The sequence below is a fragment of the Centruroides vittatus genome, unplaced genomic scaffold (assembly GCF_030686945.1).
Source record: "Centruroides vittatus isolate TY-2023 unplaced genomic scaffold, ASM3068694v2 contig_290, whole genome shotgun sequence".
Taxonomy (NCBI): domain Eukaryota; kingdom Metazoa; phylum Arthropoda; class Arachnida; order Scorpiones; family Buthidae; genus Centruroides; species Centruroides vittatus.
The window spans coordinates 104,778-117,612 of NW_027121846.1; the positions used below are offsets into that span (position 1 = coordinate 104,778).

Genomic DNA, 12,835 nt, shown 5'->3' on the forward strand with positions numbered 1-12,835 from the left:
CCTTTCTATGCTGCAGGAAATTTCGTGCGCCCAGTATTCGAATTGTGACTGTCGTGATTGTACGTCGTGTGATTTCTTTTTTAAATATTTTAATCCCTTCATACTATGTCGAGCAAAAAAAGAAAGTGGTCGGACGAATATGTACAATATGGATTCACATGTATAACGGAACGTGATGGGAGTCAGCGTCCTTGTTGCATGATTTGCAATGCCAAGTTGAGCAATTCTAGTCTAGCACCGGCAAAACTAAGAGAACACTTCTTTAATCTGCATGGAAATTACAAAAATACAACACTCGCTGAATTCAAGGTGAAGAGGGCCAGATTTGATGAAAAGGGTAGTCTGCCTGTCCTCGGCTTTGTACCCATCGATAAACCGATCCTTACAGCATCGTACGAAGTCGCTTACCTTATCGCAAAGCAGGGCAAACCACACAATATTGGTGAAAAACTCATAAAACCAGCCGTGTTGAAGATGGCGAATATCATGCTGGGAAAAGCGGCTGAAGTTAAGTTATCCCAAATTCCTCTTTCAAATGACACCATCAGTGACAGAATAGACGACATGAGCAAAGATATCTTGGCCCAAGTAGTTGCAGATCTGATTTCAAGCCCGGCAAAATTCAGCCTTCAACTCGACGAAACTACAGACGTTTCCAGTCTAAGTCAGCTTGCAGTATTTGTGCGCTATGTGAAAGACGACGTTATAAAGGAAGATTTTTTATTATGTAAGCCTCTTACAACAACAACTAAGGCAGCCGATGTAAAGAAACTTGTGGATGACTTCTTCAAAGAAAATAATCTTTCGTGGGATATGGTTTCTGCAGTTTGTTCGGACGGAGCTCCAGCCATGCTGGGAAGAAAGTCTGGTTTTGGTGCGCTAGTGAAAGCCGATGCACCACACATCGTTGTTACACATTGTATTCTACACAGGCATGCGTTGGCAACAAAAACCATGCCTCCAAAACTGGCAGAAGTCTTAAAAATTGTAGTGGAATGCGTGAACTATGTGCGAAATAGTGCTCTGAGGCACCGCATCTTCAAGGAGTTGTGTAAAGAAATGGGGTCTGAATTCGAGGTACTTCTGTACCATTCAAACGTTCGGTGGTTATCCCGGGGACAGGTTCTGAATCGTGTTTTTGCCCTACGTGAGGAATTAGCCCTGTTTTTGCAAGAGCACCAACATGGTCATGCAGATTGCTTCAAAAATTCTGAATTTATTCTCATGCTTGCGTACATGGCTGATATCTTCGCAGCTCTCAATCATCTGAATCAACAGATGCAGGGCGGTGGTGTCAACATCATCGAAGCGGAAGAAGCCCTGAAGGCGTTTCAAAAAAAGCTACCGTTGTGGAAACGACGAATAGAAAACGGTAACTTTGCAAACTTTACCCTGCTAGACGAATGTGTAAATAAGAATTATGATGTGCCTGGAATCGGAGATATTTCTGTATCGGGGGAACTGAAGCACGCAATTTCCATGCACTTAGACGAGCTTGCAAAGTCTCTTGAAGGGTACTTCCCTTCAAGAGAGTTATATCCAGCATGGGTGAGGCAGCCGTTTACGTTTGATGTTGAGAAAACAGATGTCAATGATACATACCTGGATGAAATCATTGAAATTCAGCAGAGCCAGGTTCAACAGCAACTCTTCAAAACAACAACGCTCTCATCGTTTTGGTGCCACCAAATAGTAACGTACTCTGCTATTGCGAAGAAAGCTCTGGAGATTTTGATACCGTTTGTGACAACATATCTTTGCGAGCAATCCTTTTCGAGGATGCTGGACATTAAAACAAAGAAAAGGAACAGACTTAGTTGCGAAAATGACATGCGAGTGGCATTTTCCAAGGTAAAGCCTCGCAGTTCCGAACTGGTGTCTAAAAGGCAACAGCAGCAGTCACACTGATTTTAAATTTTGTTCTTTATTCTTAATGTTTTATTCTTTGTTCTTAATGTTTTGTTCTTTGTTCGTAATGTTTTGTTCTATAATGGTTTTGTTTATTTTGTGGACCAATAAAATATATACCTATGTTTTGAATTTGAAAAATTATATTTTATTTTTCCAATTAAAAGGGGTTCGGTGAATGCTCATATGAAACTGATAGGGTTCGGTACCTCCAGCAAGGTTAAGAACCACTGATATAAGCCATTGATCGCGTTTTTTATAACTAATCTGTAACGGTATGACTAAAACCCCCACTAGGTGTGAGCTAGCGATGATTTTAAATTAACAATAAACTATTTTTATTTGTAATAGAAATTTATTATTTATACCACGAAATGACACCGCTGCGTTCCGCTAGGGAGCGGCCCAGGCTACTAGTAATAAATAATCGCTCATTAGAATTAGTTTGGTTATCAAGACAGTAATCTCCATATGAACCAGGAGGGAGAAAAAAAGAAAGAATTAGTTTGGTTTATTTGGTTACAGCAACGCGGCACGTTAGCGATCTGCGGGGAGATGAATCTCAAGAAAACTTTTATGGTTAGCTGGACCCCATTTAAATGAAGAAAACCCGGAAAACTCCCCGTGACCAGTCCGTTGGCCATGCCCCAACCCACCACCAACTACCAAACTTCGGTGCTTTTATGCACTCGGCTACCAGAGTGCACTTATTAGACTTAAGAAAGTACTGTTCAGAAATAAAAACAACCGAGTAGTTAGATATAGATAATTAAATACTTATAGACTTTTTACAAGGTATTATTTCGATTGCACGCAGACAAGTGCTACTTGCTACCTGTTTCAATAATGACAGTATGTCAATTTCGCGCAGTATCATTGTCACAGTAATTAAGTGAATATAATATATATGTTCTAAGTTAGAGACATATGTAACCGCCTACGTATATGTAACCGCCGTTCTAAGTTAGAGATGAATGTAACCGCCGAGTTTCGTTGCAATAGATCGAACGGCCTACGAGTGTATAGCGAACAAACAAACAAACAAATATCAAATAAACATTAGCATTTATATATATAGAAAAATTTATTTATTATAATGATGAATCTTGGAAAGAATTTTTGTTTTGTGAAGTACAAATCGCAGAGATATCTATAAAACTAATCAAGCACATTTTCGTTTGTTTTCTTCTACGCTTCTCAAATTTAACAGGCTCGAATATATTGAATGCATACAATTAGCCATCTGTAAATAGACAAAATATTCATTTTACAAAAATTTTATTTGCAGAATGTTTTAAATGTTTCTTTATGTTTTCGTCGAGTACGACAATCCTCAGGTACGGGAACGTGCACTCGCATGTCCCCGTACCTGAGGATTTTAAACTGCTTTAGAGAGAACGTTAGAAGCATATCACTACATTTGTGTTTTTCCCGAAAAAAGTCTACCCCGCTGGCTGTTTTTTCCCTATAATATACTTGGTATAATGATTTATTTTAGAAGTATAAATAACTTTATCGAATTATAAGTTCTAATTAAATAATTAATACGTTTGTTTAGGTGATAAGTCCCATTGATTTCAGTCGTAATTATATACATATTCTAAAAAATATGTAATAATTAACATTTTTCTATGCAATTAGATTTATATTTCATTTCATGTACAATGTATTTTTCGATAGATATAAAAGTTTATGCAGAGAACGGTCAAACGAATATATCCACAAATAATCGAAATTTATTAGTATTATTTTTCTTGTCTGAAATTTATTAAAGTTTAAACTGTACGGTCTTAATAACATACAACAACGATATCTGAAGAGTCCTAAAATAGATCTTAGTAAATGACATTGTGTTTTATTCAGATTATTTATCCTCGCAAAATATTATGAATAAATAAGAAAAATAAAGAGCAACTACATTTATTTACAGAAAAATTTATTGTATAGAATACTTTTTGAGTAAATCCCTTTGCAGTTAAAAATTCATTTTGGTATGAAAATTAAATGTACGTTACTTACTCGCCTACCTGTTAAAGTTTATCTTTGTTCACCAACCATTTTTTTCGAAAAGTTAGGTCAGTTTTCCCGACTATAATTTAATTTATCGTAATGTTTTATAATTGACATAAAAATTGTTGGTAATGGATAAAAATGAAGAAAAAATAATCGAAAATGAATGAGTGAAAGAATCTAAACACGAAAAGTTATTTTCAGAAGCAATTCTAAACTAAATAAATGCGCCATAACAATAGCGAATTTTAGCCACATTTTCATTTCTATTTTAAATGAAATTAAATAGTAAAATAAATTTAATAATTTTCGGCTAATTTATATTACATGAACTCGTATGCAATGTAAAAAAAGAAAGTGTAATTCATATGCAAGGCTGTTAATTTAACAAATTGAAAATTGCTTTCACTTCACACATACCGTTCATACAGAAGATACTAACTGTTTTTAAATTAACCGGAAAAATATAATATTCATATTACTTTAAATGTTTATACCTTGATTGGAAATTTCTTAGTTATAGAGAAATAGTCTTCCAAAGACACAAGCAATGAAGCTTTCCCGAATCTCTTCAAAAAATTCAAAATCTGTAATAAAAGTTTATACATGAGAGACGTATTTTAGTCATTTCTGACACGAATTACTCAGAAATTAATTCTTTTATGCATTCAGCACAACTAAATACTCGTTACTTGAGACGATAATACTTCTTACTTTCAGCTTCTGCTCTAAGGTCAAATTACAATCAGCAAATCTTCGTATATCTTGAAAATTGTTTTGCATCTGAAAATGAAATAATTAATGAATTCCAGCATAATCTAATGATGAAATACTTACAGCAGCAGTAAATCGGGACAATAAATAAGCAGCAATGAGGCAACCCGAACAAAAAATAAAGGCAGATAATAAGAATATAATTCTTATTATAAAATTCATTTTCATGAATAATAAACTGTAAACAGCTAAACATGATTCCAGTAATAAAAGAAAATAATTAACCAGATATGATAAACTGTGAGCGTTGTTCACATGACCAGTGTAAGTCCAAAGTTGATCGTGAGAAATTATTATCGATTCTATTTCATACGATAAGTGTCTGTTATTTCTTTGTAGTAACAAATTTTGCTTTGATAAATTAATAAATGCAGTCATTACGATGTAAATAATTGTTGCAAGAATTATACAACTAAAATAAAATTCACCAAATAAATAATTTGCGTTAATTCCTAATACTATAATGCTATAGGAAACTTCATGAGAAGAATGATATCTTTTTTGAAACGCAGAAAATAATGTCAGAATAAAGAAAGTTTGCATTATTATAAGCATACAGAAGACGATAAAAATATGAAAAACGGAAATAATATTTATTATGCGATCGAAATGCTGTTTTTCGGAATTCGAAAAATTTCTTAATTTAATTGTTGGAGTAAGTTTGTTTCTTTTTACAGAACTATTTATCATCACATACATAAATATATCGATAAAAAAATATAATTTTACAATAATAACTTCGTGTCCAAATATGTTGAATTCACCAAGGCAAGGAACATTCTCATTGAGAATTGGAATGAGAGAAACATATCAATGCACAAGAAAGTCCAGGAAATATATTTCACTAATCTACAATAAAAAGATTTGAATAAACTTATTCACAAAAGTGGACCCACTCGAATATTGACAGTTGCATTCAAAGAAAGGATCCACACCAAACACTAAAGCCATCGATAGGCACGGTTGAAGTAAACATCTCAAGCACAATTCAGTTAATTTTTCCATTTCTTTTCTTTTTTTTTTGCGGTCGGAATTTAACAAATAGTTTGTTACTTCTGTCTAATTAGATGGCTGAGAAATCTTTCGTCAAACTCTGTTTAAAGGAACTTCGGCCTTGTATCTAGGACAATTGTTTTGCGAAACAAATGCGATTTTATATTGCTTATATTAGAAATGTGTGCTTTACTCAGTGCGACCACGCATAAATATATTGAATTTATAGATATATACAAATATCGTCTAAACTAGATCTACAAAATAACATGAAGTTATTAATAATGCTAATTTGTTTTGTGATAATATATTTTGATAAATCCGACAGAAATTGGAAAAATATTATTAAAGGTAAAATTAAATGCAAGTTTAAATAGAAACTTTTTAATTTTCTGTAAAATTAAAATATTTATGGTATCTATAAAATACGAAATTGTCGTATTTATTACGACGGTTGTGATACATACAAAGATGTATGTTGCACTATATCTTGCTTTTAATTGAATAGGTATTTATTAAGAATCGATAGGCGTAGTATTTGTATCATAAAACACAGGATGTTTCGAATAAACAGTGGCAATTAATTTTACATAGTATTTATTCTGTTCATTTATTTATCACGAAAAGTTTAAATTATATTTTCTGTTACATTTTGTATAATGAATAATGACTTTATTTCGTAATCTTAGAATGAATGAAATGAAACACTTAAATATTAAGAACAGCAAAGCATTACAGTAATTAATACTTAATTCCATTCTATTAACATGATCGAAGTGAATCTTGCCTACCTAAAGTTTACAGGCTTTTATATGATGATATGATAGTATAAGTTAACACATCATATGCTCTTTTCATTACGTCCCAGCTGCGTTATCAAATACGTACAGTATCTCATTAAACAGAAACCAGAAAGTTACATGCAAACATTTTGCTTGATGCAAACTACTTCAATATAGTTGAATATTATTCTTCTATAGTTGAATATATACTTCAATATAGTCTTTAATATTGTTCTTTCTTCCCAGGAAATTTTATCGTATTATTAATTCATTAAAGTTCAAGAATGACGACTTCCTATTTATATATTTAATGTCATTATTTCTTTGAACTGCTGTATGAATCATACGACGCTATGCGAAGTCTTTTTCTAAAAAATTTGCATAATGTAATCAAGCCAGTATGTTTTAACTTACGTTTTTATTGTTTATCATCCACCATGCAAACTTTACTTATTCTATAACCCATTTTTGATAAAGGAAATAATAAAGTTACATGAAAATAACAACAAAATGAACATCACCTGGGTCTAATACGCTTGAATTACGCATCTTAAATTAAAAATTGTTGAATTCCGGACTACATCTATTTTATTCTACTGCTGTTGAGCAGATAAAAATGAAATGTTTGAATCTGTATTCGTAGAAATGTCACAATTACAACAGTGGCGAATTATTTTTAAGGTCGGTCGAATTAGGCCCGTTGACACAGAAAATATTTCGATCAAATCTCGAAATTAAGGAATTTTTAAATACAAATTCATTTCTTTAAAAAATTATGTAAAAATCGTAAGAATTTTTCAACCATTAATCCAACTTTTTTTCTTACATACCTGCTTTCGTGGGTGTTTTTCATTTGTTTTGTTATCGAGTTAACTTTTCAGCATTTAGGTGCTTTGCTGTGTCGACACCTTTTCAATTTCAAATTCAGAAAAATTATATTCCTATTCTAGAAACGGAAATTTTATTTTCAGATAAAGTTAAGTTAATATCATTTTTAAGCAAATTTTTGAACGACAATTAGTTAACCTCTAAATTGGATTGTAACTATGTTACACTCTTATAAATAAATTGTGAAATTATCACATAAAAATCAACTGTGGCGTATACACAGTACGCATTCTTACTGGGAGCATATGAAAAGTAAAGAAACAAATTAACGATGTGCAAAAGTTTATTACATTTAATTTTTTTATTACAAAATATTATTGTATTTAGTTTATTTAAAGTAATTATCATACGAAATAATTGTTTTTATTTCGTTTTATTTTAATAAATTCACCAAATATTAACTTTATTATTACGGAATTATATACTTTTTCTTTAAATATTTTTTGAGATATACAACAAAACAATAACTAATTTACTACTTTCACCCAAAATCGCAATTCTTACAACATATTTTAAAAGGATAATCTCTAAATAACTTAGCTAAGTTATTTATTACATTAGCCTAATAACAACACTATCAAATTCTATATAAAGATGAAAACCGTTCGTCTGTGTCAAATTCGTTTTCTATCATCATAAAGCGTATTTCATATTTCGTATCCAAGTTCATACTACAGAATGAAGTATTTTCTCTTTGCCACTGTTTTAATTTTGGCTTATGTTCATTGTAAGTATGGATTTAAGTATTTTAAATTTCTATATCTGTCGACATATATATTGTTTCAAAAGGACTACATTAATTAGACTATAGATAGTTCAAATTGAAATTTTATTGTGGTTTCTTAAGAGAAAATAGCTATCTCGGCGGAGATTGTTTTTGAGATAATACGTAGGTCGTTTCTGAGCATTGTCAGACTAAAAGGCAGATGCAGACGTGGGGTATTCACGGGAAATTCGTCTGCTTAGCTGGTAGAAACGGATTTGATATTTTTACTGTGCGTTAATAACATTAAAACTAAGTATTTTTTTTTAGCTAAAATTATATTTGTTGCCTTTACAATTACATTTACGTACCTGTAAGACTTTTTACGATAAAAATAATTTTATATTTTAAAAACTATGTCGCTTTTCATAATTTATCAGCTTAGGTTTCCTATTCAGTTCTTTAGAAAATCTGAACCTGTTTGTGGGTTACGATTACATCGCAGTACAATATTGTAAATTCTAAAGGCAGCAGCGAATTTTACTTATGTATAAATGAAGTAAAGTTTGAAGTTATCTCTCTTGTTGTAATTATTGGGTTTTGTGAATGAATTTGCTACCTTTTAATACAGCGACATTATTTAATTTTATTTTTATTATAATAATAATTGAGACAGGATAATTACGCCGATTTAAATTATCTCGCAATACCAAACGAAGTATAGGATAAAGACATTCTTCTAATAGTTCATCTTATAAAACGTATTTCATTTATTCTCTGTTCTATTCATCGTTATTCGAAAGTTATACATGCAATTTGGCTGGTCGCTACGACGTGTTTGTTTTTATTATTTGACCTGATAATTTCATATATTTATATATTTAGGTTAAATTTTTGTATCCCTTCTTACATTTGTTTCATACGAAAGTTATAATTTAATGTTTAATTCGAAAAATTTCAATTTTTATTCATTGTAGATTCATCTGCAGGATCTTGTTATTGCTACGGTCGAGCCGGTACTTATTGCGGTTTTCAGAGAGAACATGGCTTTATAGGAGGAGATTGCACCAGAGATAATATGTACATATGTTAAGGATGGAAACGGTTCAATTGCTTGCTGGGACGGTAGATGCCGGGAAGGTGATTGTAGAGGAAGCTTACCAGCAGGTCGCGATTACTGTGAACATGGAGATTCTAGAACAAAAAAGAGAAGCATAAGAATAATGCCAAACATAACTATATAATTTGGAATCTGTTAAAATTATTGTTTGTTTATGAAATAAATTTGAAGCGAAAATTGTCAAATATATTATGTTTTTACTATAAGTTAATATAAAAAATGTTAATATGTAATAATGTAATATTAACATGTTTCAATATTTAAACATTAGTTAAAATATTTTGATGAATTTACTGTCAAATAATTAATAACTAGTTGTTAATTTACTAACGTATTAAAATTTGAAATTATGGTGTATATTTACAAATATTATCAAAAATGATAATTTTATTGTAAAGTCCACTTTTTTTAATAACTATTATCAAATTAGGAATTTGTTGCTTGCTCGATGTATTTCAAAATACAGTAGAGCATCGCATTATCCGACTTAATTGGGGACTGGGGTTGGTCGGATAACTGAAAAGTCGGATAACCGAAAAGTATGAAAAAAAATATATTATTAGTATAGTGTATTAGGCCTGGTTTAAATACTAGTCTCCCTTTCATGGTCGAGCCAGTGCCGCCAGCTAAAACATGCAAAAATTTAACTAAATAATATTAAAGTAGCCAAGACATAACCAAATATTGTAGCGCCACATCACTAGGGGACATGTGAATTTGCCGGCTAGAACGCAGTCGGTTAACCGATAAGTCGGTTAATCGGGGGTCGGATAATCGATGCTCTACTGTATATATTTTCGGAAAATAAAATTTTAATTTCTTATTAAAATCTGTTAAGACTTTATATTATAAACACGTTACTAGCAAATCTTGTATGGTGAACTTAAAAGATATTGGCAATAAATTCACAATGATCTTTTTCGTTAAGTAACATATGGGCTTCATCGGTATGCCAGCATTTAGAATTAAAGTTTTATTTGCACAAGAGATTATTCTACATTATGACAAAAGAAACGGCAGTGTCGATGTAATGGATCAAAACTAACCACATATACATGTAACAGTTGACCTGAGTAGTAGAAATCTTTTTAAATGTGATAGATTTAGTTACACTAAATTTATTTATTGTCTTTACAAAAAAAATCAAAAAATATCATCAAAATATAATGACACAAAGGCAGAATACTTCTGAAGGATTTGGTAAAATAATTACTACCACAAATGCGAACACCTGTTAATCCCTTACTGCGGAGAAAAAGTAAAAAGTATGGTAAGCATAAAGCATTTTTATAGAATATACTGAACCAAAATCGGTGTAAAAAGACTCGAAAAAAAATCGATGTTCTACATGACCTTACAAATAAAGATTGCAAAAGTAAAACAATTCGGGAATGATGTAAAAACAATACAGTATTTGTAATGTTTAATATGTTAAAATAAATAATCAAAATGTTTTATTTTATTTTTAAATTATTATTTTATAAATAAGAGAACACCACAAAAATAGGAATGTTAATTTTACAATACTGTATTTTAAGCTTAATGTTTTGTTAATAAAATATAAAACTAATTTGAGCCTAAAAAGACTAGCTATGTGAATCTGTACATCAGATGGTACTTGCATCTTAGGGATAAAGTAAAATATACATTAGGTAAAACTTCATACAGTGTAAAGTCGCTACTTAGACCGAGGTTTGTCAATTGCCGTTTAAACGCTACTTACTTTTTTGCCGATTGATTTCGTCTATTGTTCTTTTCAACAGCTATTTGGCAATATGGGTTTAATTAAGTTACCACTCTATGAATGTATTGCAATAAAGTTACAGAAAATGCGCTAAAGCAAATAATTTCCTACTGTTTCAAGTACATTTAGATATTTGTAATAATTCATAGAATGCTGGTATTTATGGTTTGGATACCCTAAGATGTCTCATTGAAGTGTGTGAAGTAAAAGATATCAAGCAGTAAGAAAGAAAAGATACAGCAGAAAAAAATTTGAACAAATGTGCAAACGTGAGAAGTAAACAAAATGGCAACTTGCAAATGGAAAAATTCTATAACCTTCATCCTTTACACAAGATAATAGAATGACTTTACAATCAAAACTGTTAAAGCGATTTCATGGAGATACTCTCTGAGACTCACGTCGGTAGATACATGAATGATAATTATAAATATACATGTGGTACTGAGAAAATAAGTTTCACGTATCCATATCTTCCGAGCCATTGCACTTATAAGGTAAAAAGTACCATATTATTGGTAAAGACATCATTCTTTTTGACGTGTTGTGTCTTGCCATAAGAGTTGATATTGCGCTTAAGCAGCAATAGTTGGAAGTTATCGCAAATGCACAGAGAGTGTCCACCGAGAAACAAAATAGCGAACAAAAGTGTCGCCGGAATCAAAATTTGCCTCCATGGAATAGAAACACCCAGACTTCCTTGCCGGTTAACAAGCAGGATTCTTTTTACAGTGTTTTGGGAGGACTGGGGCAATAGAGTACCCATTAGGCAAGGCGCCCTGGTACTTCAAGACAAAGGGGCAAAACCGCTAAAAAAATTTCCAAAAAATACTTTTTAATTAAAATTCATTTTTAAATTCATATTTTGTTGTTTCTTCTATTTCTAAATTATGAATTAGTGGTAACATAAAGTGGGAATTCTTATAGCTCTTGAAAATCACTGGGCGCAGTAAACACGGTGTTCGGGTGGACCGAAGTGCTACTTTCAACCTGAACCAACCTGAACACGAGTGCCGTATTTTCGATCCTTGCAGATGCTCCAGATCATAGGTCATATGCGATGCGTAGTGTATATTCTCAAATGGTCTACCCAAAGCTTGTATTCTGTATTATTTTGCATTGAATTTATTGAAACGTATATCTTATACTATAGGTCAAGTATAAGATATGCTTTTCGGTCAGGGAGATATCGGTTAAAGGTCTCTTGGACCTGTTGACAAAATCGGGCGCGTTCATTGATGTACAGTATGATTTTAACTGCGAAAAAATACATTTAGTAAGAATTTTCCTGTTAAATGTTAAAATAAAAGTACTATTTGATTTAATATGTCTGATAACATTTTTTTACGATCTTATTTTTAGCCCGAAATGTAAATTTTTCGGGTTATATTTAATTAGTGGAGTGTCAGAGTAAGTGGAAGACGTCAATCAATGTTAGATCAAAGCAGTGGCATAACTATTAGATTCAAGATGTCCAAGCGGTTAGGTTGACAGTTTATTACTCTGGGAAATCGGGAACGAATCCAGACAAAATTGGAAAACAAGAAATTTTCAGGAGAAATCCGTCCGGAAATGTCAGGCCCCATCCCTTACCACCCAGTCGTTCCAAGGTGGGCCTGGCCGAAAATCATTCACAACATGGCGAACGTTTTCAACCTTTAATCAATGTTTTTTTTTATTTATTTGTTATTTTAAATTGTATATATATTACTGTGGTTTATTCTTTGCATTAAAATTAAACAATATCCCAAAGAATTTTGTATTTTAAATTAGTTCTTAATCGTTCTATACAAAAACAACAGTTATCAATATTGCAAGATTTTAAAAATTCGAGAGTGAAATCAGACACATTAATGACGAGAGCAGATTTAGAAAACGTAGGCCCAGGAGGCCCAGATAAACTATACAGAAAA

At 31.7% G+C, this 12,835-nt stretch overlaps 1 protein-coding gene across 1 annotated transcript; it reads left to right on the forward strand.

The window, feature by feature from the left end:
* The first annotated feature begins 105 nt into the window (after positions 1-105).
* LOC136972320 (protein FAM200C-like) lies at positions 106-1,908 on the forward strand. The gene has a single exon (XM_067266875.1). It carries the CDS (start codon positions 106-108, stop codon positions 1,906-1,908), a length of 1,803 nt encoding a protein of 600 aa, XP_067122976.1.
* Positions 1,909-12,835: the final 10,927 nt, after the last annotated feature.

Excerpts from the sequence above, each read along its gene's own strand:
- LOC136972320 (XM_067266875.1), top strand. The coding sequence starts at position 106 with ATGTCGAGCAAAAAAAGAAAGTGGTCGGACGAATATGTACAATATGGA.